The sequence below is a fragment of the Artemia franciscana genome, chromosome 1 (assembly GCF_032884065.1).
Source record: "Artemia franciscana chromosome 1, ASM3288406v1, whole genome shotgun sequence".
NCBI lineage: Eukaryota > Metazoa > Arthropoda > Branchiopoda > Anostraca > Artemiidae > Artemia > Artemia franciscana.
In genome coordinates this window covers 24,038,136-24,058,283 of record NC_088863.1, presented here as the reverse complement: position 1 = coordinate 24,058,283, position 20,148 = coordinate 24,038,136, and the positions used below count along the sequence as shown (strand labels likewise).

Below are 20,148 nucleotides of genomic sequence, written 5' to 3'. Positions count from 1 at the left end.
GAAAATGATGGCTTAATCTCAAGCAATTGTGGGAAGTATATAATTTGTAATTAATTATTCATATTAATAACTTGGTTTAATAATTGATTTGTAGTGGTTTTAGGTCTTGTAATGTAGGGAAGTGGTACACCACAATAGTGTAAAACAACACAACCACTCCTGTTGCCTGCCAAGGCTTAAAACCGCTAATGTATCAAACAGCTCGTGGTAACGAACTGTAGTAAGGAGCGACCTGGCTCAATAGTAACCAAAACCCTAAAAAATGGAATTTTGATATCAATAGCTACATCAAAAGAATGGCATTTTTATGCTGATTTTAAATATAAAAGTTATAATCAAGTTTAGTCTTACCCATCAAAAGTTACGAGCCTGATAAAATTTGCATTATTTAAGAAAATAGGGGGAAACACCCCCTAAAAGTCGTAGAATCTTAACGAAAATGACACCATCAGATTCAGCGTATCAGAGAACCCTACTGTAGAAGTTTCAAGCTCCTATTTACAAAAATGTGGAATTTTGTATTTTTTGCCAGAAGACAAATCACGGGTGCGTGTTTATTTGTTTTTTTTTTTTTTTTTGTTTTTTTTTCCCAGGGGTCATCGTATCGACCAAGTTTTCCCAGAATGTCGCAAGAGGGCTCATTCTAACGGAAATGAAAAGTTCTAGTGCCCTTTTTAAGTGACCAAAAAACTGGAGGGCATCTATGCCCCCTCCCACGCTCATTTTTGTCCCAAAGTCAACGGATCAAATTGGGGATGACTTACTCCCCCACAATCCCTGGGTGAGGCGCTGCAATTCACAAACTTTGACCAGTGTTTACATATAGTAATGGTTATTGGGAAGTGTACAGACGTATTCAGGGGGATTTTACTCTGTTTGGGGGTGGGGTTGAGGAGAGGGGGCTATGTTGGAGGATCTTTCCTTGGAGGAATCTGTCATGGGGGAAGAAAAATTCAATGAAAAGGGCGCAGGATTTTCTAGCATTACTATAAGAAAACAACGAAAAATAAACATGAAAACGTTTTTTTCAAATGAAATGAAGGAGTAGCATTGAAACTTAAAACGAACAGAGATTATTACGCATATGAGGGGTTCTAAAAATACTTTAGCATAAAGAGCGAGGTATTTAGGAAGAGATAAATACCTCGCTCTTTATGCTAAAGTATTTTTAGTAATTTCAACTATTTATTCTACGGCCTATCTGATTCAGGGGTCATTCTTAAAGAATTGGGACAAACTTACGATTTAGTGTAAAGAGCGAGGTATTGGCGAGGGTACAAACCCCCTCGTACACATAATAAAAATATAAGATTATGAAAGTTTGTTACGTAAGTTAATTCTTAAGCTACGTATATTTTTTTACTAATAAAAACTTTCGTTAAAAATTAAAAGTTCTAGTTGCCTTTTTAAGTAACCGAAAAATTGGAGGGCAACTAGACCTCCTTCTCCACCCCTTATTTCTCAAAATCGTCTGATCAAAACTAAGAGAAAGCCATTTAGCCAAAAAAAGAATTAATATACAAATTTCATTTTAATAATTTATGTGCGGAGAGCCAAAACCAAACATGCATTAATTCAAAAACGTTAAGAAATTAAATAAAAAAACTAATTTTTTTAGCTGAAAGTAAGGAGCGACATTAAAACTTAAAACGAACAGAAATTTCTCCGTATATGAAATGGGTTGTCCCCTCCGCAATCCCTCGCTCTTTGCGCTAAAGTTTGACTCTTTGCCACAATTCTACTTTTAAAACAATTAAAAGAATTACCAATTTAAAACACTTTTAAAACAATTACCAATACTATATGTAAACAATGGACAAAGTTCATAACTTGCAGACCTTCCCCTGGGGACTATGAGGGATTAAGTCGTCTTCAATGACATAGTCATTATATTTTTTGACTATGTTGAAGAAGATAACTATCTCAAAATGTTGATCTCGTGACTTCGGAAAAAATGAGTTTGGGAGGAATATACGAAGTTGTGAAAAGGCCTTTTTTAAACTTTAAAGGTTAATTTTTTCTTTGAGGAAAAACAGCATGAATCTAAAACTATTCTTTTAAATCTAAAAGGGGTGACTTTACCCCCTTTCTATTGGTGAGCCTGTATAGAACATGGTAAAGAAACAAAACAAGTATCAATTTTATTGATAAAGAGTATTATAAATCTAGTGGTTTCTAGTGATTTCTAATCAATAATCTAGTGATTTATGTGCAGATTTAGTAATTATTTTTCAAGAATCTAGTGATTTTTTTTTTACCATATGTTAACCCTGTACCTAACACAAAGCACCGCGGATGCTAATGATATGCTTCCAAATCCGCGGGTTGAAAAGGTGCCCTTATTTTAACCTCTTATCGGCTAAATTTGGATCGATATTAAATTTATTATCATCAGTAATATTTTCTTGCAGTAACCCATTCAAATTCTCATACAAATGTTTGCCATGATCAAGCGAGTACATAGACTCCTTCATTCGAATGTTTCTAGGACAGAACAGATATTGAGGGATTTTAAATAAAAAAAAAAATAATAAAAAAAATGCCAATTGTCTCATTTCTCTCTATTCATTGTAATTTTATGGGTGGCAAATATATATTTTTTTTTCTTTTGGTTAAGAGCTTTTTTGACTGGTCTACCTCTCTTAGGTGTTGCTTAGGATGCGCCAGACAGTAAGGCACTTGCAACGCTCGTTTTGAATTGCAGTAGGCTCGTGTGTTTTCTCCAGAAGTAAAACATCCATCCATTTACGGTGGAAAGGTTAAACGACGAAAAGAAAAATTTGTATGTACCACTTGTTTTCGAGACTTGAAGTCAATTCTGTACAGTTCTTTTAGCATCGGCAAGATCGAAACCGCCCTTAAAGCAATTGCATTTTTTCGCACAATGTGGTCTCTTCACTTCTATACGCCCTTTTCGCTTACCATCCCACCTCTCATAGGTATCTTCAGGATTCATAGCTGCATATGTTGATATCAAATGAACCAGTTTGTTAACATATCGCTTCACCGTTACAACATTCGACCGAGTTTCCACCCGCTTGTCATAAGAGCCTCTTCCTTGCGCTTTTATTTTGCATTCTAGCTTTAAGGCACAGCCTTTTAACCTGTTTATGGTAGCTGTAGCCAGTGTTAGTATTTCCTTGTCATTTGGGGTCTGGGCCAGGTCTAGTGACGAAGACTAGTTGTCGTAAAAGAGTTTGAAGCTCAAGTGGTCTAGCTTTCCCCTCGCAAGTGAGATAGCAAAATCAGCACTAGCCCCCAAGTCGCTTCTATCAACTGATTCCTTGCCAGTGCACATTTATATCCCAGACACAAATCCACTTATTCCTGCTCTGGATATGAAATTGTATTCGCATTATGCGGTTTTTTGTGGGAACTATTTTCTCATCAATAACCTGGCGTTTTTTGGATGTATCTTAGTGTAGTTCGTTCGAACCTTCTCTATCTAGGGACGTTAGTTAAGAGTTTTGTTTGAACAGTAGCTGCGTTAGTTTTCTTCATGGCATATATATTCGTCTTGTTGCGTATGTGGCTTATTTCTTCGTTCTCAAAAAACAACCCAACATATTCCAATCTTGCCGCTCATTTCTTCGTCAACTCGAAGATGCTCTTTCCACAGAGTGTCTAGTGTTGTAAAAGATACTTTCCTCGTAGCAATGCCTCGTCGTCTCATGGGTTTTGAAGTGGGAATACTTGAAGTTTGTGGTAGAATTTCCTTACCTCCATTAGCTTAATTTGGCCGGTTTCTATTTCAGCTTCGATCATTTCTTCTAAAGCTTCATCAGGAGGAACATATTATGGATCAGATGGGTTTTCATCTTCACTCGGCAGGTCTTCCAGGTCAGAAGTGTTATCTGGGCAAAGAACAAAATTCACAGCTTGTGCCAATGAAATTGGGTGTGGACGTAATTTCTTCATAATTTTGGAGTACTCACATTCTACTGTTTTTGGCACAGTGAATCTAGATTCGTCCATCGCAACCTTAGAAGAAATATTCGTTTTGGAACTTGGTCAATCTTTCTAATTGTATCTACTAAAAATTAGTAATTTTAGCTGCATAAAGTTTAACATTCTACTATTGACCCTGGCAACCCCAAGCTCAAGCTGTTCTGGATTATTCATCAGAGCTACAAATACTATTTAGCATAGTCGAGCAATCCAAACAATTTTAGAGTCCGAAACAATTCCAAGTAAAAAAAAAATAATCAAATGTTCAGAATTAAAAATAAATAATATTTGCCTCAAGGACTTAGCTCTTAAAACATCAAACGTAATTTTTATGCGCTTTTTAGTTTTGGTATTGCTCTTTACCTTCCCTAAAGGTCCAGATTCGAAAATATTCCTTAGATTGGATTCAATAGTTCAAGAATGGCTAGTTTGGTGGGGTGTTTTTTAAAACTACTGATTATATAAGATATAAAGACACAGAAAATTCAGTAAATCCCCTCTTTTAGTTTTGACATTGTTCCTTACCGTTCCCTGAAGCTTCATGTTCAAAAATATTCTACGGATTGAGTTCAATAGCTTAAGAGTGGCTAGTTGGGAAAGGTGTTTCTTTTAACTTACGATCATATATGCTCCACAAACACATACCATTCAGTAAATGCTCCTATTTAGTTTGGATACTGGTCTTTACCGTCCCCAGTAGGTCCAGGTTTATAAAATCAATTTGTCTAAGGATAATCACCTGGTTCACTTTCTATTCTATTATATCAAATATTTGGGCATTCAACATTATCCATCACATGAAGTCTTACACAAGATACCGAGAACTGGCAAATTGTATCCAAAGGCCCATTTTACCGAGAAATAACACACAGCAAGCGATGTTTCCTGGAAAAATTCTTATCACCGGAAGCTGAGACAACGCTATGGGTGTCGCAAGAATGGTGGGAGTATTGGCTACTTGTATTCATGGCAATGTTTCATCCACAAAAAGCATAAATACGAAATACCAGATGCTTGGCCAACCGGGTACCTGGGGTTGGTAATTCCAAATGCACTGGCTGCTTGCAGTATAGTCCCATCTGGGGGGTACTGGCCTCTTGGACTATTAGCCATATGGGGGTTGTCAGCCCTACTCATGTTAATTCCTGTTTGTTTTGATTTTGACTCGGTCATTTATTGGAGTTTCACTTTGTTTTTGGTTTCATTTATTATTGATGGTGATTTATGGTAGCTTTACGCTTGGTTGATAATTTAATTTTACTTCTACTATTTTTTTTTAATATAGTTGCTTATTTTTGTTTGAAGAACCAATTTTGTTTAAAACTGTTTGACCGAATCAGTTCAAAGAGAAAATAGGCGTGTATACCCAGGCCAATGCCTGAAAGGGCTCAGTACAGGACTTTTGACATTAAGTTACATGTTTATTTTTTAAGACTTATTGTTTCCAACTGAACGAAAAATTTATGATATCTATTTAAGATATTGCTGTATATAAATGAATATAACTATTATATATAGTATAGTAGCAACATCCAAATAAATCAGCTTTGTTTGCTCCTATTTCCTCAGAAAAATGAAGGAGCCCTTCCTTTTTGCTCGTTCTTATTCTCTGTGTCACTTGTAATTCTCGCTGCTGTGAATCTTCTAACCGGATATTTTTTGTTCTCGCTCGGGCATGTCTTTTAACTGCATGTTCCTTTGCTCTTTGCTTTCATTTTTATGCTCTCTGTTCTGCTCTTCGTTGTTGCATGTCTTGTAATTGCATATTTCTATATTTCTTTGCTTTTATGCTTGACTTATATTTATTTTCTTCTGCATTTCTTTGTTCTTCTCATCAGTTTTTGACTCGTTGTATTCGTCGCTGGCGTAAGTATTCTAAATGTATATATTTCTTTATTCTTTATTTTATTTTATCAGTACTTCAGACATTTTTCTTCAGTAACTTTAACCTTGGCTGCTCGGATTGGTTTTGTAACAGTTAATAGTCTCGGTTATTTATTCGTCCCCTAGACTTTACTAAACTGCTTGAAACGCCTTTTGTAAATAGACTTATTACGCATGGTATTTTATGCTTAGATATGTTCCCTTTTTAATCTTGCATGTGCCATGGATATAAAATCGTAAGATCACTCCTAGGATTTGAAATGGTGGTATTTATTCTCTTGAAATGCGCTGAAAATATGGCTTCATTAATATGAACTTTGACTAAAAATTAAAGCTCTGAACGAATTTCCTGAAACTTGTGATGCATGTTGCTCCGGGTCAAAATCCCGAGATTCCAATTTTCAAAAATATTTTTGACACCTTCTAATTTTTATTGTCGCTTGTAATTCTTGCTGCTGCTTATCTTCTAATTATATATTTCTTTATTCTTGCTGTAGCATATCTTTTAATCGCATATTTCTTTTTTCTTCACTTTCATTTGTAGTTCGTTCTTTTCCTCGTTGTCGTATGTCTTGCAACCACACATTTCTCTGTTCTTCACTTTGGTCTTTGACTTGTTTTAATTCTCAATAGAGCTTATCTTCTAACCGTGTATTTCTTTGTTCTTCGATTATAATTTTGAATTGTTCTGATTGTCGTTGTCCCAAGTATTCTAACCGTATTTAACGTTCGTCTTTTGCAATTACTGCTGCAACCTTGCATGATCCATTATACAATTTTAACCATGATACAATTTTCAGGTGTATAAACATAAAGATTTCCCAGTCTTCAGATTTGTTTATCAAACCACAGGGAGTTTCGGGGAAATAAATGGAAATATGCAAAGTTTTGTTTATTGGGGGTAAAATTGTCCAACTGCTTATCGGGGAAAAAAATATAATTTTCATATTTGACCTTCAAAAGTATTGCTTATAAAATTTCAAATTACCCCCCCCCTCTTCATTTTTGACATCTTTCAAATTTATTAGTTCTGGACCATTATAGCTTTGTATCCTTGGTATACAAACCGAAAAATCGGTTTTTCATTTGCCAAAGAATTCTATCAGGCTTTTACTCTCTTGTCATTTGTTTTTAATTGAATCGCTTAATTAATTTTCTTTTCTTTGGCCTGGAGACATTTCTAGATTTCTAAATGTTTAACAGTTTTTAACATTTCGTTTTCTTGTCAACAAATTTGAGTTGTCAGATCAGGCTCTACAGCTGTTTAATCAGAAGAAGGAATGCAGGAGGAGTGCTCGAAACTTCAAGGGGACAGGGAAAAAGGTTGTACTATGGGAAATTAGTTACAAAAATAAGCTTTTTGAATATTTATTGCTGAAACAATAGTTCTTTTTATTAGAAAAAAATGTCAGTTTAAATTATAGTGTTAGCTAAACTTATCTAGAATTTCATAAACATTTATAACTAATTTCTCAAAAAACAGTTTTTTTTAGTCAGAAGTAATTTTTATGGTCTGAATAATTTATACCATTTGAAAATTATATGTGTCTGTATACGTAAGGATTATAGGCGTATCCAGGAGTCTTGTTTAAGGGAGGTAAATATTTTTTTTGGCGTGGGGGGGAGGTTTTTACAAAAAGAAACTTGAAAAATGTTCGTTTATTTGCATTTTTGTTACGTTTTTACGTGTCGGACTGAAATTTTGGGGGAGGGGGTAGAACCCAGGTCACCCTCTGGATACGACTTCAAAAGTGATACCTCATTTTTAAGTAGGCTAAAATAGTAAATTTATTGAATCGCTGCTTCTTCTGCTATAATTTCTTTGTAACAAATGGCATTGCGCCCTTGTGATACAGAGCGTACAGAGCGAGAACAAGCGCCACTGCGCTCAATTATATTTTTGAATTTAAACACGAAACCCTAAGATAGATAATAAATAGCAGTCATTAATAAAAGCACTGTGATTATGTTTTTTTCGTTGACGTCAAGTTTTTCTTTTATTTAACATTTTTAGTCTTTGGTAATAATGAATTTTTTTCATTAAACGAAACAGACCCAAGAAATGAAGTTAGGTTAATCCTAATGAACATAACCTTCATGTAACCTTTAATATTATTTGCACTATGTATTTGTACATTAAGGGGGTGAGCATTTGGACCATGTCCATAATCCCCCCTAATTTGCATATTTATAGACAAAATTATTCAAGTCCGATGCATTCTATCACCCTTTTGACTTCTCTTTGCGGCAATGAAACCGGTTTCTGAGATCTAACCTAAGCTTAGTTCTTGAGTGTGCTTCGTTTAATTAACAAGTACATAACTTTTTTAGTGTCAGCAAAACCAGGTAAAAATTGGAAAGAAGAACTGTTTTCTCAAAATGTCAATCCGAATTACATTTTCGCTTGGATCGATCGTGTTACTTTGTATCATGGCACTTGGGACGATGATAGCCAGTATTTTGTGGGGCACTTGGGAGAAAACGTTTCCTTGAACTGCCAAGAGGAAGTCTACTTTAAAGGTAACTTTTTATGCTCTATAAAGCTGCATAATGACTTCTCTTTTGTCATGTTGTGCTGAAGAAAGGTTTGAAACCACCTGCGGAACAAAGTAAAAAAAATAAACCGAGCTGAAACCGACTTGCTGGTCATGTCATAAATGACAGACTAAAGAATTTCGTAAACAAGATGTACTAATAATGATAAGATATTTCAGTGCTTATCGGCTATATAATAGACACTTGGGAAGTAAAGTTCGATTAATACTAATGAAATGAAAAAAAAATATGATAAAATAGCTGTTGGGGTGGCGCTTTCATGCCACCCCAACAGCCTTCTTACAACAGTCTTCTTACAATTAAAAATTTGTCTTTGAACGATTTTCTTAAATACCTTTAATGACGTCATCGTCATATTAAACATGACGACAACTAACCAAATGACGACATGATGACATGACGTCACTCGACAGACATAACCCACAGACAACTTATTTTTATGTGTTACTAGCTGTTAGGGTGGTGCTTTGCGCCCCCCAAGAACCCCCCCCCCCCCCCGCGCGTAAGTCGTTACGCGCCATATTAGTTACGCGCCATTGTAGTTGTGTCCCTGTGTCCCACCTGTGAATCTAGATAGATATATATATATATTTTTAACTACGTAAAACTTGCGAATATACAACATTATTGGCTGTCCCATTGTCTGTGCATATAAATAGATTGTTAGGTTTACCGACTCTTGAACATGCAATATATAATTGTCCATGGGAAAAACAATCTGTATTCAGATTTATACCTCACTATTCTAATGATTGCCCTTCAGCTTTGTTGATGGTGATTGCTAATCGAACATTCCCTGTGTCCCCGTCGTCATTTATACATCCCCCTGTGCCCCCCGGCGTCCCCGTTGTAGTTGTGTCCCTGAGTCCCGGTCGTCATTTATATTCCCTGTGTCCCGGTCGTCATTTGTGTCCCGGTGTTCCAGTCTGTTATTTCTCTTTGAGTGTCGCGGTCGTCATTTATATTCCCTGTGTCCCGGTGTCCCGGTCGTCATTTTTGTCCCGGTCGTCATTTGTGTTCCGGTGTCCCGGTCTGTAATTTCTCATTGAGTGTTCCGGTCGTCATTTATATTCCCTGTGTCCCGGTGCTTTGTTGATGGTGATTGCTAATCGAACATTCCTTGTGTCCCGGTCGCTTTCTCTTTGAGTGTCTCGGTATGCCAAAAAACTTGCTGCTAATAGAGAAAGTAAGAAAAGAAAGCGTGCCGAGGAATCAAAAGAACAGCAAGAAAACAGGTTTGAGGCTGATAGAGAAAGAGAGAACAGAAAGCGTGCCGAGGAACTACCAGAGCAACGCGAAACCAGACTTGCTGCTAAAAGAGAAAGTAAAAAAAGAAGGCTTGCCGAGGAACTACCAGAGCAACATGAAACCAGACTTGCTGCTAAAAGAGAAAGTGAAAAAAGAAGGCATGCCGAGGAACTTCCAGAGCAACATGAAACCAGACTTGCTGCTAAAAGAGAAATTGAAAAAATAAGGCTTGCCGAGGAACTACCAGAGCAACATGAAACCAGACTTGCTGCTAAAAGAGAAATTGAAAAAAGAAGGCGTGCCGAGGAATCACGAGAACAGCAAGAAATCAGGCTTGCTGCTGATAGAGAAAGTAAGAAAAGAAAGCGTGCCGAGGAATCAGAGCAACCTGAAAGTTATCGCCTGGCATTCAGGTACAGCCCAGTCGATGATTATAGCTTGAGTAGATGTGTTCAAATTGGGACTATGTCTAAAATTTGTCCCTATTGCAAGGCCTTCAAATTCAATGGTGAAACAATGTGAATGTGTTGCGCCTCAGGAAAAGTTAAACTTCCTCTATTGGCTGCACCACCAGAGCCATTGAAGACTTTCCTTACTGGAACTACGTCAGAATCTAAGCGTTTTTTATCACAAATCAGAGAATATAACTCATGTTTCCAAATGACGTCGTTTGGAGACCAAATCGAAAATTCAGATTAATTTATGTCTACTTTCAAAGTAAAAGGGCAAACTTATCATAGAGCAGGGACCCTTCTACCATTCTCAGGCAAGAAGCATAATTTTTACAATTGTACTTCATCAGTGATAGAAATTCTGAATTGAATGCACGTTGCGAAATTTATCCCGACGTTGAAAGGACAATCGTTTCCTAATTGCAACATTTTTTTCCACGAAAATAATAATTTTGTGCGTCTGTTCAAAACAGCCATCGATTTGATGCCTACTGATACGCATAAAATTGTTATTTCCGCTGACAAAACGCCTCCTGGCCAACATTTGCGTAGATACTATGCTCCAACTATCGACGAAGTGGCAATCGTTATGGTGGGTGATCAGTTTTTACCTCGAGATCTTATTCTTCGTAAGCGAAACGCTCAGTTGTTAAGAATTGCTTAAACTCATCGATGCTAAGATGCCCTACAATATCCTATCATTTTTTTGGGATGGAGCCGACGGCTATCACTTTAATATTAAATTGATTAATCCAGCCACTAGCAAAGAAATGAATAAGAAATGCAGTGCAATGCATTATTATTCCTATAGACTAATGATTCGGCAGGATGAGGAAAATTATATTTTAAAATGCCGTCAATTGTTTCATCAATATGTCGTTGATATGTATGCTAAAATTGAATCAGAACGTTTGCTATATATCCGCCTGAATCAGACCAAGCTCCGCTCTGAACAATACATTCATTTGCGACATGCAATTGTAAATGACGGTAATACCACAAACGTTGGAAGATTAACAATTTTACCTTCGTCATATGCTGGCAGTCCCCGTCATATGCATGAATATGCTCAAGATGCTATTGCGTATGTTCGTCTCTATGGTCGTCCAGATTTATTTATTACATTTACATGTAATCAATCTTGGGACGAGATACAGAAGATTTTACTTCAAGGACAATCGGCGGTTCATAGACATGACATTACGGCTCTTGGCTTCAGGCAAAAGTTGAAATCACTGATAAACTACATAGTAAAACTTGAAGTGTTTGGGTCAGTGCGTTGCTGCATGTACTCAGTGGAATGGCAAAAACGAGGTTTGTCACACGCACATATACTAATCTGGCTACATAAAAAAATTACTTCGAACGAAATTGATGATGTGATTTCTGCTGAAATACCTGATGAAAATGTCGATAAAGAGTTACATGATATTGTTGTAAAACATATGATACATGGACCTTGCGGTGCACTGAACGAAAATTCACCATGCATGGCCAAAGGAAGGTGCACAAAGCAATATCCTCGACTGTTAGTACCCAACACAATTACTGGGAATGATGGTTACCCACAATATAGAAGAAAATCTACTGAAGATGGCGGTAAAACAGCAATAATAAAGAAGCGTAACGGTACCACCATCGAAGTAGATAACCAGTGGGTTGTTCCATATTCCCCACTATTATCAAAAACATTTAATGCACACATAAACGTTGAATACTGTAACTCAATGAAGGCAATCAAATACATATGTAAATACGTCAACAAAGGCAGTGACATGGCAGTTTTTGGCTTGCAGTCCGAAATCAAAGATATGGACGAAATCGTACAATATCAGGCTGGAAGATACATAAGCAGTAATGAAGCTGTTTGGCGAATTCTTTCATTTCCGATACATGAACTTAGTCCACCTGTTGTTCACTTAGCGGTACATTTACAGAATGGTCAACGTATTTATTTTTCGGAATCCAACGTGCAACAAAGAGCCCTGAATCCACTGGATACATAGTTAATTACTTTCTTTTCGCTATACAAAAATGATTCTTTTGCAAAAAAACTGCTGTATACTGAAGTGCCTTCGTATTACGCGTGGAATTCTAAAAATGAAGTATTTGAACGTCGAAAACACATTAAGTCAGTCAATGGCCAGCCTACCATCTTCAAAAATACCACGATAGGAAGACTCTACACCGTTCACCCCAATCAACATAAATGCTTCTTTCTACTTCTGCTTTTGGTGAATGTACCTGGTCCGATGTCCTTTGAGTATTTGAGAAATGTAAACGGTACTATACATGTATCACACTAACAACTTGCTCTCCTTCAGCTCCTACAGAGTTATGGGAAAAGTATAAATCGAAAATGTCCTGTGATATACTCCATCGAAAACGGTTGGAGACGTCAGATGTGACTTTTGATTTTACATCAGAAATTTATAACTACACTTTAGTTATTATAGAAGATTTGTGCGTATGTATTGCAAACAAACCTCTTCAGGATTTGGGAATGCCTTCACCTAATCGTACCGCTGCTCTTTCGACATGTGTAGAATTGGATGGTGAACAAAGTTACAGCACGAGTGATCTATTGTCGTAGGTACAAAATAACATTCATAAGTTAACGTCGGAACAAAAAGACATTTATGATACGATAATGCATTGTGTCGATAACAACGTTGGAGAAATTTTCTTTTTGGATGCGCCAGGAGGTACTGGTAAAACGTTTGTGATAAAACTGATTCTGGCATCAATTTGATCAAAAAATGATGTAGCGTTGGCAATTGCGTCTTCCAGAATAGCCGCAACGTTGCTGCCTGGTGGAAGAACTGCTCATTCCGCTTTGAAATTGCCTCTGAATTTGCTTTCTACAGAAACTCCCACGTGCAATATTTCCAAATCATCTGGGATGGGTAAAGTGTTGCAGCAATGCAAACTTATTATTTGGGACGAGTGCACAATGGCACACGAAAAATCGCTCGAGGCTCTGGATCAATATTTGAAAGATTTGCGAGGGAATACGAAACCCTTTGGCAGCACATTAATATTGCTTGCGGGAGATTTCAGGCAAACATTACCTATAATACCTAGATCAACCCCTGCAGATGAAATGAATGCTTGCCTGAAAAATTCTAATTTATGGGCACACGTAAAGACATTAAAATTAACTACGAATATGCGTGTCCGATTGCAAAACGATGACTCTGGTCAAACATTTTCAGATCAATTGCTGGCAATTGGAAACGGAAAGGTCCCAGTAGACTCAATTTCAGGACGTATACAACTACCTGCTGAATTCCGTAATTTAGTGATGTCCAAAAAAGAAATGATTGAAAAATGCCATGATTTGACTTTTCCCACAACTATTCCCTTTTCAATTCAAAAATCAACGGATTTATTAAATACTGTATATTATTTGATACTTTTAAGTAATTTCATTGACCCTACACTCAAAACCGATTTTTGTTTTGACTTCAGGTATGTCTTTGGATCAAAATGATTAAATGTCGATTTTTCGTGTCTAAATTATCTAAATTACAATAATATACTCTAATCTTTGTTTACAGCCCTTTGTCCTAGAAGGACAGTCAACAACTCTTGATTTTCAGCATCTTTACTAGTGTTTAGCTTATTAAAGGGGAAATGAATTACCGGCCCTTTCCAGCAAATGAAACACCTTGGCCTGTGCATGAACGCCCTTAAACATGTGCGTTAAAATGTGTAATTTTAACTTCTATTTTAGGGACTGATCGCATTTGGAGCCGACAATTACTTAATGGTACATTTGAAAATTTGTTCTTTGGCAACAAAAAAGTAAGTCTTCGATTAATTACGGTAGTATTCTTTAAATAGTTTTAATTTAATGTAGTTAATTTGTTGTTTGTGTATTATGTTATTTTCCTATGGCCCACGGGTTTTTTTTCTGGAATAAATTATTATTATTATTAAATTATTATTATTATTATAGTGTTCCCACCAGGAGGATTAGTTCTAGATTATTTAGTAGGCTATCAAACAGTCTGTAGTAACGAACTGTAGTAAGGAGCGACCTGGCTCAATAGTAATCGTGACTCTAAAACACGGAACTTTAATAATATGTGAATAGTCACATCAAAAGAATCGAATTTTAATGCTGATTTTAAATATATTAGTTTCATCAAGTTTAGTATTAACCATCAAAAGTTAAGAGCCATAGAAGATTTGCCTTATTTTAGAAAATAGGGGAAAACAACCCCTAAAAGTCATAGAATCTTAACAAAAATCACACCATTAGATTGAAATTCAGCGTATTCGACAACCCTGCTGTAGAAATTTGAAGCTGCTATAAACAAAATGTAGAATTTTGTGTTTTTTGCCAGAAGACAGATCACGGATCCGTGTTTATTTATTTATTTTACTATTTTCTTATGGCACTTGGTATTAGCTTGGTAGTAAGCTAGGATGATGAAATACGGCTGGCATATCAGGGACCGGATCAGCTTAAATTAGAAATAGTCGTTTTCCCGATTTGACAATCTGGAGGGGAGGGGGCCGTTAATTCGAAAAAAATTGAAATATTGAAGTATTTTTAACTTACGAACGGTTGATCAGATCTTAATGAAATTTGATTTTCGGGAGGATATCGCGTTTCAGAGCTGTTATTTTAAATCCCGACCGAATCTGGTGATATTGGGGGGAGTTGGGAGGGGGAAACCTAAAATCTTGAAAAACACTTAGAGTCGGGATGATCGGGATGAAACTTGGTGGGAAAAATAAGCACAAGTCCTTGATACATGATCGTCATAACTGGAATGGATCCACTCTCTTTGGGGTAGTTGGGGGAGGATGGGGTGTTAATTCTGAAAAATTAGAAAAAATGCGGTATTTTTAACTTACGAACGGGTGAATGGATCTCAATGAAATTTGATATTTAGAAGTATATCGTTTCTCAGAGCTCTTACTTTAAATCTCGACTGGATCTGGTGACATTGGGAGGGGGAGTTGGGAGGGGGAAACCTAAAACTTGGAAAATACTTAGAGTGGAGGGATCAGGATGAAACTTGGTGGGGACAATAAGCAAAAGTCCTAGATACATGATTGACATAAACGGAACGGATCCACTCTCTTTGGGGTAGTTGGGGGGAGGGGGTAATTCTGAAAAGTTAGAAAAAATAAGGTATTTTTAACTTACGAACGGATGATCGAATCTCAACGAAATTTGATATTTAGAAGAATAGCGTGTCTCAGAGCTCTTATTTTAAATCCCGACCGGATCTGGTGACATTGGGGTGGAGTTGGGAGGGGAAACCTAAAACTTGGAAAACACTTGGAGTGGAGGGATTGGGATGAAACTTGGTGGGAAAAATAAGCACAAGTCCTAGATACATGATTGTCATAACTGGAACGGATCCGCTCTCTTTGGGGTAGTTGGGGGAGGATGGGGTGTTAATTCTGAAAAATTAGAAAAAATGAGGTAATTATAGCTTACCAACCGGTGATCGGATCTCAATGAAATTTGACATTTAGAAGGATATCGTGTCTTAAAGCTCTTATTTTTAATCCCCATCGGATCTGGTGAAATTGGGAGGATTTTGGGGTGGGGGAACCTAAAATCATAGAAAACGCTTAGATTGGAGGGATTGGGATGAAACGTGGTGGTAAAAATAAGCAGAAGTCTTAGATACGTGATTTAAATAATTGGAACGGATCCGCTCTATTAGGGGAAGGGGGAGGTTAATTCTGAAAATTAGAAAAAATGACGTATTTTTAACTTACGAAGGAGTGATCGGATCTTCATGAATCTTCATGTTTAGAAGAACCTCGTAACTCAGATCTCTTATTTTACATCTCAACTGGATCCATCGTAATTAGGGGGAGGCTGTTGGGGGGGACCGGAAATCTTAGAAAATACTTAAAGCGGTGAAATCAGGATGAAACTGGATGGGAAGAATAAAAACCTGTCTAAAATACGTGACTGATATAACCGGACCGGATCTGCTCTCTTTGGTGGAGTGCGGGGGGGGGGGGGGTAATTTTGAAAATTGAGGTATTTGTAACTTACAAAAGGGTGGCCAGATCTTTATGAAATTTGATATTTAGAAGGATCTTGTGCTTTGAAGCTATAATTTGACGTTCCGACCAGATCCTGTGACATTGGGGGAAGTTGGAGGGGGAAACCAGAATTCTTGAAAAGTGGGAAAATTGGGGTATTTTTATCTTACGAATAGGTGATCAGATCCTAATGAAATTTGATATTTAGAAGAAATTCATGTCTCAGAGCTCTTATTTCAAATCTCGCCCAGATATTTGACATTTAGGGGAGTTGGAGGGGGAAATCTTGGAAAAAACTTGGAGTGGAAGAATCGGCATGAAGCTTGGTGGAGAGAATAAGCAAATCTCCTTGATACGTGATTGACGGAACCTTACTGAATTCGCTCTCTTTGGGGGAGTTGGGGGCAGGGGTTCAGTGATTTGGTGAGTCAGGTGCTTCTGAACGTCCTAGGACGATGAAAATCGGTAGGCGTGTCAGGGACCTGCACAAATTGACTTGATAAAGTCGTTTTCCCGGATTCAAACATCTGGGGGGCTAAAGGGAGAGGAAAAATATAGAAAAAATTAGGTATTTGTAACTTACGAGTGGCTGAGAATTTAGAAGGACATCGTGACTCAGAGCTCTTATTTTAAATCCTGATCGGCATTATGCCTCTTATTTTCCTTTTAAATCAATCTATTGATTCATAGGATTTTGTTAGAGCTCATACCATATGATATCTTGGCTCTTAGCTCTTCTTGCCCCGTCACAAGTGCCATATAAGCTCTTAGCTCTCGTTTTCCCAGAGGTGATCGTATTGACCCAGTGTTCTCAGAATGTCACAGAAGGACTCATTCTAACGTAAATTAAAAGCTCTAGTGCTCTTTTTAAGTGCCCAAAAAATCAAAGGGCACCTAGGTCCCCTCCCATGCTCATTTTTTCCCAAAGTCACTGGATCAAAATTTTGAGATAGCCACTCTGTTCAGCATAGTAAAAAAAACCTAAAAACTATGTCTTTGGAGACCACTTAATACCCCACAGTCCCCGGGGGAGGGGCTGCAAGTTAAATACTTTCGCCTTTGTTTATATACCGAAATGGTTATTGGAAATCGTACAGTCGTTTTCAGGGGAACTTTTTTGCTTTAGGGTGGGGATGTGTGGGGGGAGGACGTTACGTGGGAGGATCTTTTCATGGTGGAATTTATCATGAGGGGGAAATTTTTTTGAAATGGATGCAAGACTTTCTAGCATTATTAAAAAAAAACAATGAGAAAATAAATAAAAAGTTTTTTTCAAATGGAAGTAAGGAGCAGCATTAAAACTTAAAGCGAATAGAAAATATTATGCACATAACGGGGTCCGTCTCCTCCACAATACTTTGCTCTTTACGCTAAAGTATTTAGCGTAGTTCCCTTAGTAATTTCCTTAGTGTAAAGAGCCAGGTATTGATGAGGGGACAAACCCCCTCACATACGTAAAAAAAATAAAAAATAAAGAAATATGTTATGTTAGTTAGTTCGTAAGTTGCTTAAATTTATTACTAATAAAAACGTTCGTAAAAAAAATTAAAAAGTTCTAGTTGTATTTTTATGTAACCAAAAATTGGAGGGCACCTAGGCCCTCTCCAATGCTCATTTTTTCCCAAACTCACCGGATCAAAATTTTGAGATAGCCAATCTGTTCAGCATGGTCAAAAACCCTAATAACTATGTCTTTGGGGACGACTTAATCTCCCACAGTACTTCTAACTAGGCTTGTTCCCCCACCTTTTTTTTCTCAAAATCGTCCGATCAAAACTATGAGAAACTGCAAAATTGTATATACTAATATGCATATTTTGTTTTCAATATTCATGTGCGGTGAGCCAAAATCAAAACATGTATTAATTCTAAAACGATCAAAAATTACATTATTACTTTCTATTACTTGGTTTGTGCTTACTAATGGGATCTCTGAATGGGATCTAATGGGAACTAATCTCTGTTAGTTACAACCACGGGAATGGGATTAAACACAAGTAGTTTTCTCCTTTTTGCCTTGGTACCAGCCCTGCAGTCACCGTATCTACAGAGTTTCATTTGGTTCAACATGCGCGTCATTTATTTCGGGTCTGAGACTACCGAATGAATGTAATACCGAAATGAATGTATAAGACATCTGGAGGATCACTGTGACAACTAGAAGTGGTAAGCAAAGATAAACCATTTACGTTAAAGATATAAATAGTTGATTGATTTGTGGGGAAGGTTCGGAATCCCTTGTCTGAGAAGGAGGTGGAAGGTGCGCAAAGGAGGTGAAAGGTACGAGCAATTGATCAGTGGCATGGTGGTGGCCGGCTGCAGATTTGGGGGAAAATTACAATTACTTTCTAGCATTATTAAAAAAAAAACAATGAGAAAATAAATAAAAAGTTTTTTTCAAATGGAAGTAAGGAGCAGCATTAAAACTTAAAGCGAATAGAAAATATTATGCACATAACGGGGTCCGTCTCCTCCACAATACTTTGCTCTTTACGCTAAAGTATTTAGCGTAATTCCCTTAGTAATTTCTTTAGTGTAAAGAGCCAGGTATTGATGAGGGGACAAACCCCCTCACATACGTAAAAAAATAAAAAATAAAGAAATATGTTATGTTAGTTAGTTCGTAAGTTGCTTAAATTTATTACTAATAAAAACGTTCGTAAAAAAAAATTAAAAAGTTCTAGTTGTATTTTTATGTAACCAAAAATTGGAGGGCACCTAGGCCCTCTCCAATGCTCATTTTTTCCCAAACTCACCGGATCAAAATTTTGAGATAGCCAATCTGTTCAGCATGGTCAAAAACCCTAATAACTATGTCTTTGGGGACGACTTAATCTCCCACAGTACTTCTAACTAGGCCTGTTCCCCCACCTTTTTTTTCTCAAAATCGTCCGATCAAAACTAAGAGAAATTGCAAAACTTGTATATACTAATATGCATATTTTGTTTTCAATATTCATGTGCGGTGAGCCAAAATCAAAACATGTATTAATTCTAAAACGATCAAAAATTACATTAAAAAAACAAGTTTTTCTTTTAACTGCTATTAAGGAGCGAAATTTAAAACGAATATAAATTATTCCATGTGTGAAAAGGGTTGTCCCCTCTTCAGCGCCTCGCTCTTTCCGCTCAAGTTTTTTTTATTATTTATAAAAAGTAGAGTTGTGACAAAGAATCAAACTTTAGCGTAACTCCAATAACTTCAAAAGGGCACTAGAACTTTGAATTTCCGCTAGAATGAGCCCTATCTTGACATTATAGGAACACTTGGTCGATACGATCAGCCCTGGAAAAAAGAAACAAACAAGATAGATAGAAGCTTGAAACTCTTACAGTAGGGTTTTCTGATATGCTGAATACGATGGTGTGATTTCCGAGAAGATTCTCTGGCTTTTAGGGGGTGTTTCTTCCTATTTTCCAAAATAGGGTAAATTTTATGAGGCTCATACCTTTTGATAAGTAAGACTAAATCTGATGGAATCTATATATTTAAAATCAGCATAAAAATCGAATTCTTTTGATGTATATATTAGTATCAAAATTCCATTTTTTAGAGTTTTGTTTACTATTGAGCTGGGTTGCTCCTTACTACACTTCGTTACCACGAACTGTTTGATAATTGAAGATGCGGGACAATGATATTAACATAATTCCCTTTTTTTCAGCTCAGCTGAATTTTTAAGACCTCTCCATTAATTGTTCCTGTTTTATGAATGTTAGAGAGAATTGAAGCTAGATCTTTTGTCCTTATTGTGTTAGAGGTTCGTCAGTGGAGAATGCTATAGGGGGGATCAGCTCATTTTTTTTTTTGTCTCCCTTCGTAGGTTTTCGAAAGATACCTTTTTGAGATATTTTCATTAAAAATGCCTTTATTTTTGTATTTTCATTGAAAAAATAAAAAAGGATGAATTTTTCTCCCCACTAGATATTGTATTTTGTCCAATCCCAGCCCTTTTAATGTAAAAAAAATACTAAATAATGTTCTACAACGGTGCAGCGAGAATAATATGACATTATTACCTGAGAAAACAGTTTG

The 20,148-nt window shown here is 36.7% G+C and overlaps 1 protein-coding gene across 1 annotated transcript in view; it reads left to right on the top strand.

The window, feature by feature from the left end:
- LOC136027209 (uncharacterized) overlaps positions 1-20,148 on the top strand; it is a 119,866-nt gene that overhangs the window by 12,012 nt on the left and 87,706 nt on the right. Inside the window, exons 2-3 of the mRNA XM_065704237.1 lie at positions 8,164-8,352; positions 13,825-13,895. Coding sequence (XP_065560309.1) covers positions 8,164-8,352; positions 13,825-13,895 — 260 coding nt within the window. The remainder of the gene's footprint in view (positions 1-8,163; positions 8,353-13,824; positions 13,896-20,148) is intronic.